Genomic DNA, 25,644 nt, shown 5'->3' with positions numbered 1-25,644 from the left:
GATATCTTCGTCGTAATTTTCGTACTGTTCCTACTTCTGTAAAACTGACACTCTACAACAGCCTAGTTCGCTCAAAACTCGAATACGCATTTGCCATTTGAGATGACAGTCAAGGCATCACTAACCCTTACCTTGAAGCGATTCAAAATCGAGCAGCTCGCTTTATTTTGCCTAACTATTCCTGCCATTCCAGTGTAACATGTATAAAAAAAACCTGAATCTGCCAGATCTTTCATTACCCCGCAAATGCGCTCCCCGTTGCCTATTTCACAAGGTTTATCGCTCTAACCAGGCGCTCAGGAATCAACTCATCACCCCACCTTTTCACGTTTCATCCCGATATGAGCACAGGTATAAAGGTGCCGTCCCATACTGCCGAAGGAACAAGTAACACGATTCTTTTTTAACCCGCACAAGTGTCGACTGGAAACACCTTCCTGCTACTATCATTCACATCGCAGATACATCTTCATTCAAAACAGCAGTCTACCAAGCTATCGCTTAACATTTTTTTTTTCATTCTATAGTTGTCTACATATTATTTTGTCTTGTTACGACTGCTTTTTGTAGTGCCTTCGAATCTTGAAAATATGTATAATACATTTTTTTTTCGTTTTTAATTTTGTTTGCGAATACGGATTCTGAAGCTTTGTGCACGTGACGTGCTGCACTGCAGCGCGCTAGGAAAGCTCCAAGAGCCATAAATATTCCAAATGAATTTGGTAATCCACATTTGCAAGGTACGGTATATAGAGTAACTTCTCGCCGTAATGTGAAGAAAATACAGCGGAGTGCTTTCTTTAACACTAGGTTACGTGACGCCGTGGAAGAAAATTATATATATATATATATATATATATATATATATATATATATATATATATATATATATATATATATATAATTTTATGCTCTTTATATTGTCGCAGCACATGCTACATGGTTGGATCTGTAACAAAAGTAATGACGCCATGTTTCATTAGTGTAAGTCGCATATGAAAAGGCACCCATGAATTGAGGTATTGTGGGTTGTTTGCACAAATTTTATGCTAGCTGTCCACGTGTCTAAAAGTATCGTTAAATGGGATCATCATCATCATCATCATCATCATCATCATCAGCCTGGTTACGTCCACTGCAGGGCAAAGGCCTCTCCCATACTTCTCCAACTACCCCGGTCATGTACTAATTGTGGCCATGTTGTCCCTGCAAACTTGTTAATCTCATCCGCCCACCTAACTTTCTGCCGCCCTCTGCTACGCTTCCCTTCCCTTGGAATCCATTCTGTAACTCTTAATGACCACCGGTTATCATCCCTCCTCATTACGTGTCCTGCCCATGCCCCCCCCCCCCCCCCCATTTCTTTTTCTTAATTTCAACTAAGATGTCCTTAACCCGCGTTTGTTCCCTCACCCAATCTGCTCTTTTCTTATCCCTTAACGTTACACCCATCATTCTTCTTTCCATAGCACGTTGCGTCGTCCTCAATTTAAGCAGAACCCTTTTCGTAAGCCTCCAGGTTTCTGCCCCCTACGTGAGTACTGGTAAGACACAGCTGTTATATACTTTTCTCTTGAGGGATAGTGGCAACCTGCTGTTCACGATTTGAGAATGCCTGCCAAACGCACCCCAGCCCATTCTTATTCGTCTGGTTATTTCAGTCTCATGATCCGGATCCGTGGTCACTACCTGCCCTAAGTAGATGTATTCCCTGACCACTTCCAGTGCCTCGCTACCTATCGTAAACTGTTGTTCTCTTTCGAGACTGTTAAAGATTATTTTAGTTTTCTGCAGATTAATTTTCAGACCCACCCTTCTGCTTTGCCTCTCCAGGTCAGTGAGCATGCATTGCAATTGGTCTCCTGAGTTACTAAGCAAGGCAATATCATCAGCGAATCGCAAGTTGCTAAGGTATTCTCCATCAACTTTTATCCCCAATTCTTCCCACTCCAGGTCTCTGAATACCTCCTCTAAACACGCTGTGAATAGCATTGGAGAGATCGTATCACCCTGTCTGACGCCTTTCTTTATTTGGGTTTTGTTGCTTTCTTTATGGAGGACTACGGTGGCTGTGGAGCCGCTATAGATATCTTTCAGTATTTTTACATATGGCTCGTCTACACCCTGATTCCGTAATGCCTCCATGACTGCTGAGGTTTCGACTGAATCAAATGCTTTTTCGTAATCAATGAAAGCTATATATAAGGGTTGGTTATATTCCGCACATTTCTCTATCACCTGATTGATAGCGTGAATATGGTCTATTGTTGAGTAGCCTTTATGGAATCCTGCCTGGTCCTTTGGTTGACAGAAGTCTAAGGTGTTCCTGATCCTATTTGCGATTACCTTAGTAAATACTTTGTAGGCAACGGACAGTAAGCTGATCTGTCTATAATTTCCAAGTCTTTGGCGTCCCCTTTCTTATGGATTAGGATTATGTTAGCGTTCTTCCAGGATTCCGGTACGCTCGAAGTCATGAGGCATTGTGTATATAGGGTGGCCAGTCTTTCTAGGACAATGTTCCCATCATCCTTCAACAAATCTGCTGTTACCTGATCCTCCCCAGCTGCCTTCCCCCTTTGCATAGCTACCAAGGCGTTCTTTACTTCTTCCGGAGTTACTTGTGGGATTTCAAGTTCCTCTAGACTATTCTCTCTCACGTTATCGTCGTGGGTGCTACTGGTACTGTATAAATCTCTATAGAACTCCTCAGCCACTTGAACTATCTCATCCATATTAGTAACGATATTGCCGGCTGTGTCTCTTAACGCATACATCTGATTCTTGCCTATTTCTAGTTTCTTCTTCACTGCTTTTAGGCTTCCTCCGTTCCTGAGAGCCTGTTCAATTCTATCCATATTATAGTTCCTTATGTCAGCTGTCTTACGCTTGTTGATTAACTTAGGAAGTTCTGCCGGTTCTATTCTAGCTGTAGGGTTGGAGGCTTTCATACATTGGCGTTTCTTGATCAGATCTTTCGTCTCCTGCGATAGCTTACTGGTATCCTGTCTAACGGAGTTACCACCGACTGCTATTGCACACTCTTTAATGATGCCCATAAGATTGTCGTTCATTGCTTCAACACTATATAAGGTCCTCTTCCTGCGTTAAAGCCGAATACCTGTTCTGTAGCTTGATCCGGAATTCCTCTAGTTTCGCTCTTACCGCTAACTCATTGATTGGCTTCTTATTTACCAGTTTCTTCCGTTCCCTCCTCAAGTCTAGGCTAATTCCAGTTCTTACCATCCTATGGTCACTGCAGCGCACCTTGCCGAGCACGTCCACATCTTGTATGATGCCAGGGTTAGCGCACAGTATGAAGCCTATTTCATTTATAGTCTCGCCATTTGGGCTCCTCCAAGTCCACTTTCGGCTAACCCGCTTGCGGAAGAAGGTATTCATTATCCGCATATTATTCTGTTCTTCAAATTGTACTAATAACTCTCCCCTGCTATTCCTGGAGCCAATGCATATTCCCCCACTGACTTGTCTCCAGCCTGCGTCTTGCCTACCTTGGCATTGAAGTCGGCCATTAGTATAGTGTATTTTGTTTTGACTTTCCCCATCGCTGATTCCAGGTCTTCATAAAAGCTTTCGACTTCCTGGTCATCATTACTGCATATAGGGGCGTAGACTTGTACCGCCTTCAATTTGTACCTCTTATTAAGTTTCACAACAAGACCTGCCACCCTCTCGTTAATGCTATAGAATTCCTGTATGTTACCAGCTATATCCTTATTAATCAGGAATCCGACTCCTAGTTCTCGTCTCTCCGCTAAGCCCCGGCAGCACAGTACGTGCCCGCTTTTTAGCACTGTATATGCTTCTTTTGTCCTCCTAACCTCACTGAGCCCTATTATATCCCATTTACTACCCTCTAATTCCTCCAATAACACTGCTAGACTCGCCTCGCTAGATAACGTTCTAACGTTAAACGTTGCGATGTTCAGATTCCATTGGCGGCCTGTCCGGAGCCAGGGATTCTTAGCACCCTCTGCTGCGTCACAGATCTGACCGCCGCCGTGGTCAGTTGCTTCGCGGCTGCTGGGGACTGAGGGCCGGGGTTTGATTGTTGTATTCGTATAGGAGGTTGTGGCCAAGTACTGCACCAGGGTGGCCAATCCTGCTCTGGTGAGGGAGTGCGTTACCGGTTCTGGTCACCGGGATCAGGCCGCACTCCAGGCCAGTTTGTGAAATTTTCTCAACACACCGTCTTTTTTTTTCCGGTGGAAAATTGCGCGGCACCGGGATTCGAACCACGGTGCGCTTGCACGCGAGGCGGATACTCTACCGCCACCGCAGGAGTTGTACGCCTCATTTAACCTACAGTGGTGCCTTCTTTGATCAGTCAAGGTGGACCAATCTGAGCTCGGTTAAACCGCACAGATGGCACTCAACTAGAGAAACCTGGTATTTCTGACCTGCACACGTGTGGCCATACGTAATAGAGGAGATTTTTTTTAAGAGGGTCCCCCAGTATAGTGATAAACTAAAAGAAAAAAACATATTAAAAGGGGGGACAAAAAAAGGAACACAGAAAAGGAAGAGAACAGACGATTTGAACTCGTGACCCTTGGATGTTGCCCGGAGAGATAGCTCAGTCGGTTGGTCCGTCAGGCCACAGGTTACATTGAAGCGCCATAGCTCCTGTCCAGAGCCTCATACTTACGAGGAAAGAGACTGATGATGTCCGCGATGCTCGATTCCGCGAGTGGTTGGAAGGCATACTTCCTTGAAAAAATGGCCGCCCGTCGATAAGAGCGAACTCGAGCCGCTCTAGTGACTAGGAAAAGCTTAAACAGGTGCGAGCGCGGCACGCTTAGCGTTTGAAGGTAGTCCGAGTAACTATCTCAAGGACTGCTGCTCACGAGAGCGAAATACCTTTGTGTAATTATAATAACCCTAATAAGACTACTTTCGGAAAGAGAACGGCCGAGAGGGCTGTACTACGAGTGCTATGACTGATAATTCTCTCTCTCTCTCTCTCTCTCTCTCTCTCTCTCTCTATATATATATATATATATATATATATATATATATGTGTGTGTGTGTGTGTGTGTGTATTGTAAGGAAGATGACGAACGTGCATGCGTCGAGCTCGAGCCTCTGCTGCGCGCTTGATGCTGCCGATGCTGCTGACTCTGGGCGCACGTTCGTCATCTTCCTTACAGTATTTTCATCTCATCTATGGGATCGAATGCGAGCGCTGTTGCTTTGTTTTTGCGTGTAGTAGTTAATAGAGCGAGTTTAAGGCAGGAGAAGAAAAAAGTTAAGGAAAACTTCTGAAGCATAATTGCAGCGCCGTGGTTTTAAAGCGCACCCGCGGTAGACAAACGGAAAGAGATATAAACGTGCGTGGCCATGATACGCATGTGAATAATAATTTTAGAGAATAATTAATTTTAGAATAATAAATTTAGAGACTTGAGAAAAAGTTTCGTTAACAACCGAAAACATGGCAATCAGCACTCGAATACGACGAGAGAAATTATTGAGACATGCAAAATTCCCTTGGACTAAGTATCGTTTGCGAGAGAAATGCTTGTATAACATGTGTCCTCTTGTTTATTATGGAGGATCGGCCGCTATATTATAGATGCTCTGTATCGGTTACCGCACAGTATCAATTGCAATGATGTTCTGGACAAGAATGTTCATTATATTCTGGCAAACGTCCGCAGGCAGCGCATATTGAGAGTAAAGATGTTTCTAGATCGCTGTGATATAATAGAGTGATATAATAAAGCGAAGCACTTTTACCTATACATCGCGGGCTTGGCGTGACTACGGCTGTCTGTCGGCGGTTAGGCCCATCGGCATCTCGGTTGATATATATATATATATATATATATATATATATATATATATAGATATATATATAATCACACTTCCCTGCGCATGCTCGATAAATTACCGTTCCACCATCGACAAGCACCCTACATGGCAGTAGGGTGCGTCCTCGTGACATCGCTACGTAGACGTCGCACATTGCACCAGCCTAATTTGGCGTCTGCATTACGGTACAGCCTCTCTGCGACCGGTTTGGAGCGTCACCAAAGGTCGAATGAGACATTTGAGCTGGATGATCAGAAACAGCGCATGAGATTACATGTTGCATACGTAAATACAATTGGGCACTATTACTGTTAGTCGTATAGCATTCAATAACCGCTTCACTAAAGCTTCGTTTCCGATAGATTCAGCCATGAACTACTTTGGATCTGCAGAATTTTTGGCATCAGTTCTTTCTTCTAATTAGTGCACCATTCAACTAAAGCAAGCCATGTTCGTTGCCCATTCGTCGTATTTATTCCTTGAATGTGCAGAGGTCGAGAGACTCCTTTATTTTCAATATGCACTGCCTGCGGACGTTTTCCAGAATATAATGAAAATTCTTGTACAGAACATCATTGCTCGATACTGTGCGGTAACCGATACAGGGCATCTATAATATAGTGGCCGATCCCCCATATTAAACAAGAGGGCACATCTTTACAAGGATGGCTGTATGGGTGGGGGAGGGCACTTTGCGTAGTATTCGGCATCGTGAGATATAATGCAAATAATGTATAGAAAGTTCGGCAGAGACACTTAAGGCTGCTTACGTGTGGGAATGCGAAAGCGTTATAGTCACTTTGGTGAAATGCTTTCTTTTTTCGCGCGTTCCTTGTCCACGCAAGCTCTCGCCTGCGTTCTTAACTGCGCCTCGCTAAGGCCACATAAGAACGGGCCAAATGTCTCAACGCGCACGCTTACCCGCGAGGAGTTCGTAACTCGAAGGGCCGCTCAGCGCCGTTCAATCGAACATTGATAGTTTTTTTTTTAACTTCATACACTCATTTTATACTCTCATGATGTGCCACAACCTCTTCCCCATTGGCTGCGCCGGCACGAGCGCAATGACGCACACACTATGTAAGGCAAACCTTTAGTCAACGAGAACCGTGGAGCTGCCGTGGCGCCTGGGAAGCGTGCTCGTCTCGCGCCCCGAAGGCCCGGGTTCGATTCCCACCCAGACCTAAATTTATCTAATTACCCTTTGGAAGCAATTAATTCGCTTAGTTCATAGGACCCTCCCTGAGAAGTCTTACGTCAATCCGAGCATTTCGTGACGTCTTTTTACTCTGTGCGCCGTCGGCCCTTTTTGGAACCACCTGTCAGTCACGCCGACAACGCTGCCGGATTTTCGCGTAATGGGGCATTTAATGCTTTCGCATTAATAACTGAGCTTTCTCTGCCAAAACGCCAATGCATCAACCACTCCATGACGCCACCGATTAGATAACTTGCAACAGGTGCCAAGTCTTTGTACGACTTGTAATGGAGATGGCGGCAGTGCATCGTGAATTTGAAGTCCTGTAGAAGTCGAATATTTAAACCCAAGCATCTGCAAGAAAAATTACACACACACACACTATATATATATATATATATATATATTAGAAATAAACATATTTTACTTAGTGTGGCCAGTATTCAAACGGTTTCTTCATGTCAAACATTTTCTGGTGTCATGAGGGCGCTACGAAGGTTGCGCACACAAGTGAAACTATGTTGGGTAGAAAATTTTCTACAACCTTAGTGCTTTGACCTATAAGTGCAATTTTTTTTAATATTCTGCGGCGGCACTTTTTCATTACCATTTTAGTTTATTACTTTTTGTTTTACTTTACGTTATTTTTAGGCATGAGAAAACGTCGATAACTGCGGTATATTTATTGTTTCTTAGAGAAAAAAATAATTGTTTCATGAGGAACATATTCAAAATATGGGCCTGGTATATATACTAGATGATAAAAATACTCTGGGAAAAAATTAAGCCTAAACTTTCTCTTGAAATTATGACAAAAATGAAAGAAAAAAAAAGAATGACGTTCTGACTTAAATTGTATAGCTCCATTTTTCCAATGTAGCGGTCCAAGTAACGATATGGCCTAATCAGCATTGTATACTATGGATTGCTGACAATTTATTTAAAAAGTTTTAAAAGAGTAAGTTTCGTTTTAAGCAAGAAAAAAATTGAACTGCACAATCACAAGGTTGCGCGGAGCATCTTTTTGTTTCACCTTCTCTGAACAGCACGTTGGTCGGTGTTTTAAACCGGCTCGTTGTACGTGTACTGTTTTTGTATTTAAGACAAGGTCTTCTTTGGCGACTTCAGATTGATTTGGGGTACGTGGTGTCTGGCTTTCTGGCCACTTTCGCACCTAAATTAGACCATTCGGGGCCTTCTATAGCGCACGTAGGACAAGGAAAGAGGAGTCAAAATCAAGCTTGGAACGAAAAAAGGCTACATATAATAAATCCGCATTTTTCTTTCTCCGTACGTAACCCTATGCTATCTTCGTGCGTCTTTTTATTTCCAAGCGTCATCTTGACGCCTGTTTATTTGTCCGCCGTGCACTAGAAGGCCTGAAATCGTGTAATTTACAAGATGAAAGCGGCTACAAACCCAGACCCCGCGACCCCGATATCAATCTGAAGTCGCTAAAGAAGACCTTGTTTTTGAAAAAAAAAGTCGAGAACACGTGAAACGAGCCGGACTAAAACTCCGACCAACGTGCTATGCAGTGAAGGTGAAACAACGAGATGCTCCGCGCATGCTTGTGATTGTGCAGATCAATTTTTTTTTTCGCTTAAAACGAAACTTACTCTTTTAAAACTTCTTTAAATAAAGTGGCAGCAACGCATACTATACTATGCTGATGAGGCCATATTGTTACTTGGACTGCTATACTGTGATAGTGGAGCCACAATCAGATCAGAACGTCATTTTTTTTCGTTTTTGTTGTGAATTTAACAGAATATTTAGGCTTTATTTCTTCTCAGAGTATTTTTGTCTCTAGTATACACGCATACCAAGCCTATTTTGTAGATATATTCGTCATGGAACAATAAACTTTTTCTGTGAAATATACTAAATATGCGGCAATTGTCGACTTTTTCTAATGGATAAAAATAACGCAAATTAAAATAAGAACTAAAAATGTAGATTATAGAAAAAAAAGGGATTCGCAGTAATAGGTCAGAGCAATAACTTTGTAGGAGACTCGCAGTAATAGGTCAGAGAAATAACTTTGTAAAAAATTTTTTGCCTGACATAGTTTCATTTGTGTGCGCAACCTCCGAAGCACTATGAAGGCTTCAGATTTTTTTTTTTTCAGAAAGATATGTCTTGAATAATAACTCGACACACAGAGGCAAAATAGTATGATTTTCATTTTTAGCAGAATCAGAGACGGTGTAAAGAACACCTAGTACACTTGAGATGGAATGGCCCATGTATATACTACAACCGATCGCATATACTTGACGTCATCTGGAAGCACGGCGTTTAGATGGCGGTGAAGAAACAGATGACCGAAGTGATGTGATCTGGTGATTTCCTTACTAAATCCTTTGTTCTGTTTTTCTTTCTTTATTTTTCATTTCATTTACTGTTTTCACGCAATATTTCGTTTGAACTTTTATTTTGTGTCACTTTCTATGTACCGCCTGCCTTTTAGCCAAAACGACATAGAGAGTATGCACAATTCCCTACAGGGCATGCGGACTATCAGCGCTGCGTATCTTACAGCTCTCGCCTGTCAAAAAGAGTTCATATGGAGTCTGGCGTAAAATGGGGCCACATCATTAGCAGACATGATTAAACGATAAGAGTGATGATAGTATTCAAAGGTTATAACACGAAGCCGCATTTATTAAGCAACCTGCATGCTCATTTTTACTTTTCACATCGCAAAGGGGAGCGTTCGCTCTGATGTAACGAATGAACCCAACCACAAATTTCGTGTTCTAAAAAAAAAAAATAAATTACGGGGTTTTACGCGCCAAAAGCACTGTCTGATTACGAGGCACGCCGTAGTGGAGGGCTCCGGAAATTTCGACCACCTGGGGTTCTTTAACGTGCACCTAAATCTAAGTACCACGAGTGTTTTCGCACTTCGCCCCCATCGAAATGCGGCCGCCGCGGCCGGGATTCGATCCCGCTACCTCGTGCGCAGGAGCCCAACACCATAGACACTGAGCAACCACGGCGGGTAAGTGTTCTAAATACCGGTCCTGTCTGAAGCCCGAGTATGCAGAAAACACTAGCGCCTTGCATTCTGCCACACGTATGTGAATGCTAACCTGCACTTGGAGCAGCGTCCGCTTCATGCGTATCGCCCTGTCCTGTCCTGTCCTGTGGCACGGACTGTAAGTTGCGCCGCTGTTTAATGCCTACATGACATTGTTTCCATGTGACTGTAACCTAGCAAACAGCCCCACAGTTGCCTATCAACTGTTTCGGCTTCCTTACTGCTATTGATTCAACTTTTAAATTTGTAAAAAAAAAATTATGATAAAAAGTCGCAGCCTGTACTGTTATCACGTTTACTTCAAGGTAACATGTCGCTGTTACCTTTAAATGTGCGAGGGCACTTTGATTAAAAGCTTCCATGAAACGAGTGCATGGTGAAGGCCATTCCTCTTGGCACGGGGCATGCAAGAAGTTAGCACACATGCTAAGTCGGTATTCATACGAAGCTTCATGCAGCCAAACCGCCACGGATCCAGACCACTGCGTATCGTTTGCCAATAACTTCGTCCATCCTGCTATCTCAATGACACGTTTGCAACTGTTTCGTATGTTAGAGTATTTGACTTATACCTGCGTGGGAACCAATGTCTTCACATAGAGTAGTACATCTATCGGTCCGTCTTATCGGGGTATGTTGCCCGCAAGATATTTCCGACCGCTGTGTACGGCGAACCGCGCACGCGTGAAAGAGGAGGCACTGGCCACGGCACTCACCGACCACGACCAGGTGCACGGTGGCGTTCCGCTGTGTGCCACGGCTGATGACAACCTGGCAGACATAGGTGCCGGTGTCCTGGAAGGCCAGGTCGTTGACCTTGAGCGTGGCCGGCGAACCGAGCACGCTGAAGTAGGCCCGCTGGCTCCAGTCGGAACGGGCCGCGTGCCGGCCCTGCATGATATTGGTCCGGTGGAAGCTCTGGTTGCTGGCGTACGTGACACTGTACACGGGCATCGGCGAGTCGTCCTTGAACCAGTTGATGCGCAGGGGCAGGTCGTTGGCCAGCAGCGATTTGCACGGAAGGTCGATCTGGCTGCCCACGTGCACGGCCAACGCCACAGGCTCGTCTGCGGAGGAGCGAAAGAAACAGAGGGCTCTCTGTATTTTTTGAACGGGCAAGACTTAATAACGACCGTGCTTTTGCCAACGAACCTGTTATTTTCCTACAGAAACCGAACAACGCGTAGGAAAAGATGTTCAGTTATGGCTCACTTTTATACTTATCAGTTCGCATAAGCATAGCGAAAGAAAAGGCATAAGTGCTCCGGTTTCGCTACTGTTTTCATAAAGTGTGAATGCAAGTTAAAGGCGTCAACAGAACGCCAAAGATTTCGAATTTTGGTTTCGCCAATAGCTTTCGGTGTTTCCGAAACCTACTACACTCGTGTAATGAAAGTAATACAAGGGCTGGCTGCTATCGACAGACGCGCAAGTTTCCCGTGCCTGTGAAGGCCTATGGTTGGTGTCGATCATCGATAACTGCCAAGAACCGATACATGTAAAGAACAACCTCATTCGCTCGGACAGCGCGATGACACCGGAACACCTGAAAGGACCTCAAGGTGAGACACCGCGGAAAACCACATCAGGTTTTATTGAGGGGGTATTTTATTGGAGCCGGTAATCAATTGAGACCAACGCGCAACGATCTGGCTCACAAGCTGGCGAGCGAGACACAAATCGCCGCCCCCAGCGAACGGGCTCACCCCGGGTGGTCTGCAGCCAAGTCCCGATGAGGAAAAGCGGCACATCAAAAAGAGTCACCGTTACGATCTCCTATATAATCTCCCTATTCTCCCTATTCCCCTTCCTCCTCAAATAGGCCTCAATCAACATTTTTTAACAATCTATTCTAAGCTGATCTGTTGCGTGTGGTTTGTGCACGCATGGTAGCGATGATGGCAGCATGAAATATCCTAACACTTCGGCCGGTCTATAGGTCGCGCTGAAGCCCGCTTTGATCAAGCGGCCGCATTATACGCGGCAGTCTTAGTCGTTTACAATGAACATGAGTAATCGCAATCAAGCATGGACTACCTGTATGTTTAGAGACTTCTTATTTTCTTTTTTACAGCAAAGCTGTTAGCCTCTTGTTGGTCAGGATTTATCGTGACGCGTCCTCACGAAAAAAAAAAAGTTCCTTGAGCGATTAAGAAGAACCTAAAGCGATTGAAGCGAAAAGTGCCTACATTTGTATGATCGCGCATAGAATAATTCGTTTCATTGAAAAACAAACAGAAAACAAGCATCCAAACCACTTCATTGACGTTAAGGTGCTCCCGATAACAATGCGAAGCACGTCACGCTCCCTGAATATATATGTTTCCCAGTAAACATTACTGATTCGCAAGCTGCCGCTGCAATGACAGCTGGCAACATGGGCAATTGACGTCACTATATATATATATATATATATATATATATATATATATATATATATATATATATATATATATATATATATATATATATATATATATATATATATATATATATATATATATATCAAAGCTAACCCGGCGACTGACTCCGCTGTCGTTGCAGCGTCTCTATGGGTAGACAACGCATGGTCAGGGTTCCCGATCAGAGATGCGAATACCAGGAGCGGCATAGGGACATAGGGAAAGAAAACGGCAATACGACCAGCGGCGGCGTGCTGCCAAAATTACAATTACTCCCATTACCACCACAACTCTAAATTATCATTACTCCAATTACTCTACTGCAATAAAGCATTGCACACACCCCTCAGCAGTCGTATAGTGGTGGTGTTCAACAGCGTCGCTGGAGATCCGCTTTCGCGAGGTCGGAATGGCGAGTCAATTTTTTATTCTAAAAAGTGGCGTGCTGAAGCGTAGGGCATGCGGCTGAGGCAGCTGCGGCGAAGAAGGATACCGAGTGCGCGATGAATAAGGCCGACCGGAGTACATCCAGCCGCAAACGGCGAATCATGGTGCACACCTCGCGCGCGATGGGCAGAGGACAAACAACTGGCTATTCATCGGGATGCACAGGCAGGCTGATTGAAGCTGTGCCACGCATCGGTGAGACTCCAGCTTCGTAGTTTACAAACATTTGGTAATACGCGATAGCGTCTCCTCATCGACCGACAATTAAGCACTCGTTCCGTAACATCGTCGCCTGTTTACCTTGCTCTAACCGCGCAGTTTAGATTACGAAAAGCACGCGCGCACATGACACTAAGATAAGCACTTCTGCGGTTTTTCCTCTTTCAGGACAATGTGCCCGTCAAGTAGCGGTTCTCGCTGCTCGCAAGGAAGCGATGACCAAACTAGCCACACTCTGGAATTGACGAAAGAAGACCACACGTAACGAAATAACTATGTTAAAATAATCAAACCGTATTCAATATTTATCGATATGTGCAAAAGCTGTGACCATCGACAACTTATGAAAGGTCAAATGTTAACGAGAACGATAAAGATAAAGCTGTCGGATATCAAACGTTCAACCATCCCTTCTGCGATGAATATGGGTCTGCCGATAACGTGTGCAAGCTTAGATTGGACGAAGGGTAAAAGAGCGGTGTGATCAACACTCTCAGCTGCGATGTATATAAGTATGGGACGTTGCGGACTGTGAGCAATCCGCAGCCACTTTAGGATTGAAGGTGAGAGTTGCTCCAGCGTTCTGGATCTATGAAACGCCCGGCGTGTCGAGGCGACGCTGAATGAAGTGGTCGTCGCAGATATTTCGTATGAGTAATTATGGTATCCGTCCAATTAGCTTTCGGCAAAATTAAATAATACATCCAGTATCATTACAAAATACAGTGCGGGCCGTCAATTAAGCTCTTGACATGATTTATCGCCAACCTTAAATGGGTTAATTGATCAGTTTGTAGGGTGCGTGCATTTTTGCGTATAACACAAGAAGCATGACTTCAAAACTTATATTAGTCGTTTGCTCCTGCACACCAAGTCACCGACACTACGGAATCGAAATACATAGTGAGGATACGGAATTTACACAAGACGACTACTTCCTAAGCATACCAGACTTATATTTTCTACTGTTACACGCTGCAAGCGCTGTGTTAGCAAAAGAGAAAAAAAGAAAGAAAAGAAATTGAAAAGATAGACACAGGTGCACTCGGGCACCCTCTAATGTAATAAAGAGCTATTTTAATATGCACACTAATTCCTATCCAGAAAGCGTCTATATAAAGGGCACGCTGGCATCGTTATTTTGAAGCATTTTTCAAGTGATTAACCGGTCAAAGAGGATCCCTCGCAATGAAAGCATTAATAGTCCACCAATCGGCAAGCATGTATATTTAGGTAAGATAATTGTTGATGTCACGATGCATGAATATTATAATTTCTGGAGCAGTTGTGAGAGATATCCCCTTATTTTCAAAAATTCCTGCGCTTACGCAGGACCCGGTCAGAACTGATTCGGATCTCGACGAAGACGTTAGGAGCGAGTGAACCAAGTGCAGTTCGACGACGCCCCTTCCTCCCCCAGAGAGACCTTGAGCCTCACCCCTTTAAGAATAAACTAGATTCATAAAAATTAGTGCGAGGCCAAATTAGTGCCGGAGTGGAGATATTAGCGCTATAATATCAACAAACGCGCGACTATAACATTTCTTCTGTAAATCATTAGGTCGATTAGGTCATAAAACGTTACTTCATTTCCAACTTTTTTTTTTTTGCTTTAAAGTTGACCTGGTATTGAAATATTTGTCTTTAAAGCTTTTGAAATACTTTTTACGGTACTTGGTATGCTAGAAGTACTTAGAACCATATAAAAAGACTGTTACCGTCTTAAACAGCGCCATTAACGCCTCAGCAATCTCACAGGCCGTTGCAGCATAAGGAAAGCGTTTTCTTTATTTTTCTTTATTTCATTTTTTTGTGCCGCAAAGTAGTCGTCTGTTCACCTAACAGTTTAGATAACTAAAAGAAGAAGCGCATGTGGTGCTAAGATAGGCACTTTAGGAGTTGTTTTTCTGTCAGCTGCCTCCCCGCAACCACGAACGACTTCCGGCGCCTGCCAGCAAAGTCCTCGTGCTCGGCGGGAACCAATGGCGTAAGCGTCCGCGCGGCGTAAAATTTTTACACTTAACCAAAGAAGAGAACACAGGCGCTCACCGGTGGCTCTCCGTTAAAGACAATGGGCGTTTCACTAACTTCATTCTGTTTTGCAAAGAAGCCTGTCGTAATGTCCACTTCTAGGCGCTCGCGTCAGCTATTCAGGCCGGCATGCACGGCCGACCAACAAACAAAGACCCGTGCGCTTAACAACGTCATTGCAGTCACGGTAACGAGTTGGGCAAGCCTGACGCGCGAGTGTCGCAACAATGGGAGCAGGTCCTCGTTAGCCTCGCGCGAGCAATCAAGATTTCTGTTTCAGCCGTTTTCTCGCGCGGCTATATAGCCGCTCACGCCGTGCTGCTCGGGAGCGTATAACCGAAAGACGACGCGTTCCTTGAGCGGCCACGTCCACCCTGGGACGAAATAGCAGAAAGGTATACGGCTCAACGAGTTGGCGCTGAAAAGTGAAAAAAAAAAAAAGGAGTAAAGGAACGGTGGCAGGCCCAGGAGAGAATCTGGGTAGGCACATAGCTTCAGTGGGTGCGAAGAAGGTGGGGCTCGCAACGCGTGGGACACTTGGGTGTCGGTTAAAAAATGCATAAGCGCTATCCTACGGTGCGGGCGCCAGTTAATTACGCCGCGCGGAGTCGAAAGAAGCGAAAACAGGGAAACTATAAACTTGAGGCGGCGCGGCGCTCGCGCGCGAGATGGGGACGTGAATAATTAATGACGCAATTTTGGCACGAGTCGGCGGCAATCACCTGACCGGCGGACGGACGCAAAGAGCGACACGTAGTGCAGTCGCAGAGCGCGTGGCGGCGGTGGCGATATTCGCGCCGGTCCGGTCGCCAAATTGCGGCCGCCGCGCGCGGGCCGCGCCGCTGCGAAACACCGCCGCGGCGTCGCACGCGAGCGCGTTCACCGCGGCGGCGTGCGTTTCCGAACGGCACGCGCGACGAGCGCGGACGTGGGCGATTAGCGGGCGCCGCCGCGGTTCCCTTAATGGCGGACACGCCCCCCTCTTTCGCTTCTGCAGCGTCCGTCGCCCTGCGGTCTGTTTGTTTTTCAGGCACGCGCGCGAGGCGGCGTGCTTCCATGGCACTATAGCTGTCGCGCGGCTTAGCGGCGTGGCTGCATCTCGTGCGTTTAAAACAAAATCCTGTATATGCGAAGGTTTCCGTCAGACCCATAATTTTGTTTCGCCTGCCACTGAATCGGGCAGGCGTCGCTGGGTGCAATAGTTTCGGACGTTGGTTATGCTTAATAAGGAGACAGCGATAACAAACATCAGAAGCAAGAGAAACTTTCGTGATTCGCCGGCTCCCGCAAATCAACGACGAATTTAACAGTTTGCTGGAAGTAGAGCATAGGATCGTGAAGCGTAACGTCTTTTTGGCGCTTGTAGCGTGGCTAGAATGTCACGGTTAATGGAACGCACCTCAACGCGTTATGAATGTCTTTCCGTACAGCTTTAGTAAGCGAAAGGACGATTGCATGTCGCCGTTGCTCTCAATGGTCGCAACATGCGTAAATGTATAGCGTTGCACGGAAACGCCTCGTGCAAGAGATGTGTACTGTAACACTCAGTACGAGCTACAGCGCGCGACCACTTTGCCATGCCCTTCCGCGTTGTAGCTCATACTGAGCGCTATATATTACAGTGCAAGTATAGAACAGTTGTCCCCACTCTGTGTGTGGACTGTATCAGACACGTACCCAGGAAGGGGGGAGGGGAGACGAAATCAAGCGGCATATCCCCCCTCCCCGCCCATGCCACCACTTCTCACACATTCCTAAAGCGCCGCCAAATCAATGTTGAGACTTGACAGCTATTCAGCGGTCAACATTCTGCTGCCTTTTCCCCTCCTTTTGGATGACGGTAGTTATCGGCATCTCTTCGGGTGGGAAGGTGAGTTGTCTCATAGGTTCGGTGCTCGCGCAATTAACTCGAGATGCGTTCAGTTGTCACCATCTATTCAACGGTCGCGCGCATCGCTATTGCTTCGTCACTCCAATCTTATTTGTTCAGACTGATTCAGGGACCAGGAAAGGGATTCGGTTCTTAGCTGGTCCGTATGCTCGTGGAACGAGCTGCGGCCGGAGGAAACGCCAATTGCGTTTAACTTTTCCTTTTCATATTATTTCCTCGAGTGACGGCTCGCCACGACGCTGGCAGATCCCCGGAACCCGCGATATGGCTTAGATAAGGTGGAAAATAAAACAATGCGAAACAATGTCCATCATCAAACCCTGCAATAACCCTTAAACCCACAAGCAATTTGAATGTCGTTACCTCGTCTTGTTTTTCCCTAATTGTACAGCACTTTTCGAGCAAAATTGGCAACTGGAAACAAGAGTCGCAAGGTGTTGAGAAATTAATTGATCTACTAAGGGAAAGAGCCAAGGCAACAGCCAAGCAGGAAGGAAAAGCGAAAATTAATAAATTTAGCAGTTGCTTATGAAAATATTTATGGATCAACATCTTTTTACTTATTATTATTATTTATTATTTGTTTTGAACACATATACACATATACACAGTTAACAGGAAAGGGAAAGCGACGAGCAGGCTGGCAACTGCCACCGGAAAGGGCACAACGCCTGCCTACTCTTATGAAGGGAGGTGACAGCAACACAGAAATGGAAGAGGGAAGGAGGGAATTGGAGAAAACGCCGCCGGAAGTGGAGAAGAATTCCGTGTGTTTAGAATGACGCTTCTACAGTTATAAGTCGAAACACCTGACGTAGCCACTTCTCTGCTGTGCTTATTTGGGTGTTTTTCTAACCTTTCGCGGTGGGCGCAGTACGTCTAGAACCGCAGCGGCCTGCACTCTACGCGGTTGTACGGCACAGGCGGCCACGCATCGCTACGAAACTTGCCAGATAACAATAGGAGTCGGTTTTGGCACTTGGCAGAGCAGTAAACGAGGAATCCAAAAGAACTGTGATTGTTCCCCAAATATATATTTCTCTGTAAGTTTTCCAGGGCTAATTAAAAAAACTCTACTATAGTCGGATACAACTTAAGTCTGCAGTGAAGCCCTGCCCACGCTCTCATAACCGCCAGCCACTGTTCCTCCGCGAGGCTGCAAATAGTTCGTACTTCAAACTTTTCTTGTTACCAACATAAGGGGGTAACCACAAAAATAAAATTATTAGCGCGTAATTTTATACGTTTTCTTTCGCTTCTTATAGTGGAATGGTGAAGCCTAATTCATTATTAAACTTAAATAAAATGGTTGATTCGCTGCAACAGTTTATTGTGAATTTTCACTTCAGTTGGCAGTGAAGTTTCATGAGTAAAACGGGCTAAGCGGTTAAATGAAATGTACCGCACACTTTTGAAGAGTGAAATGCTCGGACTCCACACACTTTGTCCATGTCTGTTGCCCACCACATTGCTTCCGTGGATGAAAAGACTCTTCAAGAACAGCGGACGCTTCGGAACTATCAAGTACGACGCCATTTTGAAAAGGCCGCATGACGATGATTTTGTTTGCTTCTGCGATTGGCTGGTGGAGTGACACAACACCGCGCGGTCCGTGTGCCTTGGTTGCTAACTGCTGTCTTTTTTTAAAGTTGTATTTTACTATAGAAATCTTGATTCTACACTTTCGCTTGTTTACTTGTTCTTGGCAGCGTTCTTCCTGCACTTGTTTCCTGCGCGAGTCCATTTGATGTGGTTCCTTGTTTGCCAAGTAAAGGAGATGCGTATCTCGCAGGCCTACCTGTGAGATACACCTTATTTCATTTTTCTTTTGCGGGTTTACGCGTCTTCATGGCGAATGGCGGACGTTATTCATATTTGTACTAGTAAAGGTACCTCCCCCCTCATTTGCATAGAAAAATTTACCTTAGGTGCCCCTCCCCCCTACCGAAAAATAAATCTTGGGTACGTGCCTGGACAGTATAAATAGTACTTAACTTGTATGAGATACGAACTGAGCGAATGCGTGGTTGAGTTGTTGAGGTCGGGAAGGATGCACTCGAGAACGATGGAGAAAGAGAGAATAAACTTTTTTATTGTGTGAATGCAGCTTTGGAGAGGCGTCCTCATTCCAGAATGCCAATGGAAACGTAGGAATGTTTACGAGACGCAAGAGCTGTAGGCATGTCGTTAAGTGTGTCAGAACCGCAGCGTCATACTGGTGAACGAGCGATGCGCACAGCGTGGCGCAATGTGTTGTTGCTGTTAAATAAAGGCTGAATATAGAGTTTTAGTTTGGCTTTACAAATTTAAAATACAGTCATTTGAGCTAGAACAAAAACGAAGAAGAGTTGCGAACCACTCTCAGACTTCAGAAACGCTTAAAAAGGTATCATACAGCGAGTGGAAATTTAGGAAGACATTCGTACGCGCAACCAAAAAAAAACAAAAAAAAACACGCCAACCATTTGGGCTATAGTGAGTGACGGAATGGTTATTCGACTGCGAGGCGGTATACATCTGCCTTTTATTTTTGCACTGAGCACGTGCTGGTGGGCGAGTTGGTTATGCATGATTACAACGAAGGCGCCAAATAAAACAAAGGACGAAGGAAGGAGACGCGCCTACATGGTTGTCTCGTGTCTCCTTCCTTCGTACGTTGTTTTATTTGGCGCCTTCGTTGTAATCATGCTTTTATTTTTTGCTTTACTTGCACCATTCCACTGAACAGAACAAGAAGTAATCAAAGAGGAGGATATTCATTGTCAACGAAAAAAAAAAAAGAAGAAAAGTCGGACAGACAGAAAGAAGAAACGGGGAACGAAACGGCTGACATCCGGTTATGTTTTGGCCGAACAGAAAAGGATAACTGCACCAATGGACCTCGAACTCGCTTCTGCCACGGTTAGATACAAACTTGTTTCTTGCCGGGAAGAGCGGCAACAGAGAGAAACTACAGAGAAGAGCGCCCTGTATAATTGTGTCGCGCGGATGAGGCCCAAAGGGGAGAGCGAGCCATTGCGCGACTGCGGCACAATGGAAAGAAGCACAATCGTTTCGGCCGAACTGTTCCCGCGCGCGCTCTACACACGCACGAAGTGGGCGCGTCGGGTTCTCCCCGGACGCGGGATCAACAAATCAGCAGGGAGGAAGAGCCCAGCCGCGTGCAGGCAGAGGTCTGGCCCCTCAAAAGGAGACAGCTGGTCGTGTCACGCGGCGCCAGACAATGGACCGAGCAGAGACGAAGAGAGAGCCCGCGGCCAGCGCACGCGCCCGGCCTTGCAGCGTGCGGTATATGCGCCGCCCCACAGGCCACGCACGGGCCTCGGGAGCGCGCCAACGCCCGCGGCGAAGCGCGGACACACCGGGCGCCGGCCGGCGCTGCGTGGCCGAGATACCGAAAAGTTACGAGGCCGTTCGGGGCCGGGCGAGACAACAAAGTTTCGCGACTGCGCGGCCGGCTCGGTATATACGCGAGCCGCGGCGCCGGCAGCAGCAGCAGCAGCGCCGGCGGCAGCAGCTGCTCGGAGCCGGAGACGCTCCGCGTTTCTATAGTTTAAACGAAGGGGCGGCGATCATTACAAGCCGCTACGAGCCGCAAGGGTCCCCGAAGGGTCATCTGGCCAGTTTGACGACCGCGCAAATCTCAAATCTCGCGCTCCCCGCGTGTCGCGAAGGGACACGGCGTGTCTATAGGCGCCGGGGGAGCCATTCTGGAGACGCATCCCTTCCTCTCGCGTAAATGTGAATTCCTCGCTTACGGCGGGGCGCTTTGATTCGGCGCCGTTTTCTGCCGCACTCCCGCGAACGCGGACTTCATAAAACCTCGTTAATACGCGCGACACTGACAGCGCGCGCCGGTGCGACTTGAGATGCTCCGCGAACACGACTCGCGCGCGAAGAAGGACGAGCGCGCGACAGCTCGTTACTTACTGTTCGTGCGTGAAGGCGCGGATCTTGTGTGCGGTGCATTCGTGGAATTCCCCAAACAGTGATTGTGACAGTCCCAGCGCGCGCTCTCGAGTGTGCGCCGCAGCCCCTGCAGAGATTTGACAGTCCATTCGAAGCGTTTTGCGCAGAAACTGCAAGCGCACGCCGTTAATTTAACGGGGGGCAACGGTGAAGCCGGTACAACGACGTTCAACGAAACATAGCTGCGTTTTATTCCGAAGAATGGCCAGGCGCTTTGTGGATGCCCCGAGTAGATCGCTGGTACGTTTCAGCCGCGGGGAATAAACTCAGGCCAGAGCGCGCAGCGACACCGAAACATTGCTCAAACGAAGTTCTGCCACTTTCTCTTATTTATTGTTATCTCATTACGTAATGAGCAGACCGCTGGGAAGAACGGGGAGAAAGAAAAAAAAAGGACGGGGGGCGCAAATAGGGCTGAAAGGCCGCAAAGTTTGGCAACGCAACCACGCATGCATAGCGTTCCGCTCTCTTGCGTCGACGGCGCGCGCTCATGGGGGAGCAAAGAGAAAACGGAAAGTAACGAAGCGCCAGCAATCTCCTGTTTGATTCAATTAACGGTGCCGTTTTGCGCCTGACCGGCTTCAATTTAGTGTAGAAGCTGCCGGTTACGGCGTATTGTCTCGCCTGCTTTCAGAGCACTCATGTTCACGGAAAAGAAAGTAATGTATGCAAATAGGATTAATCCTACTGGCCCACGGGATTTAGCAAGGTTGCTGCTTTGCAAACCAAACCACCGCGTGCCCTCAAGCTGACCGCACTATTAGGTAAGCCGATGAGTGTAGCAGAATGAAAAAGAAGAAAGTATGGCGCGGCACAATAAAAGCACAATTGAAGAGCATGCGCTTAGCCGTGCTATACTATATATATATATATATATATATATATATATATATATATATATATATATATATATATATATATATATATATATATATGCCCTTGGGTAGAATGAATATACGTCATTTCCATTCTTATGTAATAAATTTGGTTGTTTCGTTGTCGGTACTGGTGTTTGGGACCAACGAACGTGAAAACAGCAGCGTCTCAATCTAGTTTCCCCACGCAGAACACTTAGCGAGTACGATATTCTTTCTTTTCTTTTTCTGCTTTTGTTATCTTTTGTTAAGTTGTAGGAGAAGTATGCTTTGATGATGAAGTTAGCGTATCGATATTACTTATTTTACTGCCACCGCGGGCTCGAACACACAAGAACGCTTCGCCAAAGTTAAATACGGGGTGCTTTTTTTTAACCTATACAAAATTTTTAAAACATCGCCAATGGCAGATAGCGTAATTTAAGTCCTTTAGCTGTATTACTCGAAGAGGCGGACATTATTTGCCTCAGAATTAGAAAGGCATAACCGACTAATTAACAAAGGTGTACTAGTTACATTTTTAATTCTTTACGGCACATATGGCAATTTACGAAATTGTAGCTGGTGAGTTTGCGAGGCATGCCCACTGGCAACGAATTCTGAGGATCGCGTGGTGGTTTTCAAGATACGCGCGGTGAAACGTGCGGTAAGAATGCACTAGTGTTCTACTTACTTTTTTTGACAAACCGTCATTTTATGCATTGGAGCACAAAAGTAATTGGAACGCCCATGTATTTTGTCGCACACTTTGAGAATGATTATCTCGGAACTGGTTTCATCCAGAAAATTCGTTCCTACTGGATACGCCTTGCGAACTCACCCACTGCAATTCGTAAATTGTAATATGGGCAGTAAGATAAACCAAAATGTTAATTAGAATATTTTTTTCATTAGTTGATTGTTCATTTGGATTTATTGTGCAAGCAATGTTCGCCTCTTCGAGCAATCCACCTCAATGACTACAATTATGCTATCTCCCATTGTCGATTTTAAAAAAAATTATGTGTTTAAAGAAAAACTGTATAGTTCAATTGTTTGGTAGTGTTCAGCTGTTATTTCAACAGAACACAAGTTCTTTGAGCCCCATTATAAATTAACAACAAATTCTAGATTCATTGAAGTGTTCTAACACTGGTGAAGTAGGTTTGAGCAATGTAACCGGATTGATACAATAAAACGGAACACTTTTCGCTAATGTACTCTAACCAGCCACCTTCCTGACGCTTAGCCCTTGTCTGCCTCTCGATTTTTTTTCCCTTTTTCAAGTTTGCTCGCATTCTCCTAGCCCACTCTAAAAGCTTGTAGCCTATCTATCTATCTATCTATCTATCTATCTATCTATCTATCTATCTATCTATCTATCTATCTATCTATCTATCTATCTATCTATCTATCTATCTATCTATCTATCTATCTATCTATCTATCTATCTATCTATCTCTTGTAGCATACTGACGTCATTGATATACGGGACGGTAATTTTTTATTTGCATGCGGTTACCTCCTTTAAAACATGGATTACTATTGCACTCCGGTAGTCCTCTAGAAATGAATGTGTTGAAACAAGTTTTACAGCAGTTACCATTACGTAAAAAGACGTCCTTTCTGCATATCGTTTCAGAAACCTTGTTGATAGATTTTCCGGTCAGCTTGCGATAGCATCTAACTCAAGCAGTAGCTCAAATGCGCCTTCTCGGCTGGTAGTACTATTGGGTTTTGTATAAATAGACCGAAAGAAGCAATTGAAGCTGTCAACTAAATCTGTTGCACATGTCGTACATCTTCCTTTGTGTTCGATCTGTTGAATTTCTTGTTTCGTTTTGCTGAAGTAAAACTAAACTTGTACGGTGAATTTTTAAGGAAGTTGGCAAGTGTGGGATCAAAACAGATCTTTTCTCCTTCTTTTTTTTTTTTTCAATGCACAGGTGCTTCTTTCATATTACTTTTTATGGCTGCCACATCCGCGAACATTTCTTTTCTTTTGCATATTCTTTCATTCTACGTTCCATACAGGCAATGGAAAGCCTTGTCCACAGGTTTCGTTTTTGTGCTTAGTTAACGTGAGTCCCAACGAAGTGCTCAATATGCCTTTATATCAGAGTGACGAACTGAACCCTAACCGAAAACCGTACCCAAACCGGAATTTCTGCCGAAACTGATCCTGAACCCGAAACGTTATAATCTTGGAACGTGCCTGAACGGCAACCTAACCTGAACAAAAAAAAATAACGGTTGCCTGTTCGGCACGAAACGGTTCAACCATATTGGGCGGGGACGGGTGCTCACCAGACTCGCAATTCTTCGGAACAACATGATCTTGAGTTGTAGCGCGAAGTGACACAGACAGAGACTAGAAGCAGACAGGACGAGCTGTCCTATCTCGTCCTGTCTGCTTCTAGTCTCTGTCTGTGTCACTTCGCGCTACAATTCAAGATCATGTTACCGTACCAACTCGCCCAACTTTCTATTCTTCGGAATAACTACTGTTGTATTGGGCGCAACTCACTAGCAGATTGTTTCGACTCACGAGTTGCCTTATGTATGAGCAAGGATACACAATGCCGAACCGGATTCGCTAAGCTTTTCAAAATTCGCAAAATCTGCATGACGTATCCCTCTGAAATTCATCATCATCGGCGATCGTATTTACAAACGTCTTACAAACGAGCGGATTTGTGAACTTCGGCGTGGATATGCGAGCTTCTTTAAAAAAAAAGAAGAACATAAGAAAAGGAAGTTAATTTCTTTTTTTTGACGGAATTGTCCGAAACACGAACGCAAAACATACCTTCTGTGAAGCGCTCCCTCATTTGCTGCTCATCCGCAAACACAAGGCTTTCGGGTTGCAGGACAAACAACTAATCGTTAGAGCCCAGAGGAGCGTTATCTGTCGTTCAGAGTAGAATGTTAATTAAGGCTGGCTGGCCTCTGGAAAGTCCTGTCTCTGATTTTTTTCCGCATGAAACACTACGTTTGAAGAGATAAAAAAAAACAGTAAATGTATACAGGGAGGTTAACCAAGGCTCTAATCAGGCGGTCAAATTCAGCAGTCTTTTTGTTCGGGGGGAATATGTTAATGGACAGCGATATTCGTTAATCATATGTTAGTTTTTTCAGTTGTCGGACTTCTGCTCTTACGACCCGCCATATCGTACGAACTGTTCTACGAATATGGATCCATGCTTGCTATACCCGACGCGGGGAAACGGGGATGAAAAGGTGAGGAAAGAAAGAGGGGAGATACGCCGGCGTGCGGTCACGGTCTGTCATATAAGTTTACCACTATTTAAAAACGAAGCAGGGATTTCAGAGCCTGCTGTTAAACTCTATGTGATGACCTGGCGCTATAGAACTGTACGTTCAGAAAGTGGACTGTTGTCGAGCTTTTAAAGCACCGTTCAAACCTCGCATCTGTTCCCGAAGCCGGGGAAGCCTCAGATGAGGTTTTCGCTGTATATGGAGATACGTGGTTATAGCTAAAGCCCCCAAAGTGCTGCTGGGAGGTGGAAGGGGGGTGGGGATGCTGGTGCGCGTGTATGCTTAGCCCTCACCCGTATATTGTCTCTGGCCCAGTGTGTGAGCGAACTGTTGTATCGATTACCCTTTCGACTTACGCTTTTGAAAAGCGTAAGTCGATTACCCTTTTGTCACTCGTTGCTGAGCTGAGCAGTCAACCGAAAACGAATTGCTATTAATACTGGATGCAGAAAATCGCGCAAGATTTGCCTTAC

At 45.3% G+C, this 25,644-nt stretch overlaps 1 protein-coding gene across 1 annotated transcript in view; it reads right to left on the bottom strand.

Moving 5' to 3' along the window:
• Nucleotides 1-10,379: 10,379 nt before the first annotated feature.
• The window catches only part of LOC142566838 (uncharacterized), a 285,430-nt gene continuing 270,165 nt past the window's right edge, over nucleotides 10,380-25,644 (bottom strand). The window contains exons 2-3 of the mRNA XM_075677774.1: nucleotides 10,796-11,146; nucleotides 10,380-10,402 (exon numbers count right to left, since the gene is read on the bottom strand). Of these exons, the coding sequence (XP_075533889.1) occupies nucleotides 10,380-10,402; nucleotides 10,796-11,146 (374 nt within the window). The remainder of the gene's footprint in view (nucleotides 10,403-10,795; nucleotides 11,147-25,644) is intronic.

Source organism: Dermacentor variabilis, chromosome 1, assembly GCF_050947875.1.
Source record: "Dermacentor variabilis isolate Ectoservices chromosome 1, ASM5094787v1, whole genome shotgun sequence".
NCBI lineage: Eukaryota > Metazoa > Arthropoda > Arachnida > Ixodida > Ixodidae > Dermacentor > Dermacentor variabilis.
Note: the sequence above shows the minus strand (reverse complement) of the source record. Positions and strands in the feature narration are given on the sequence as shown.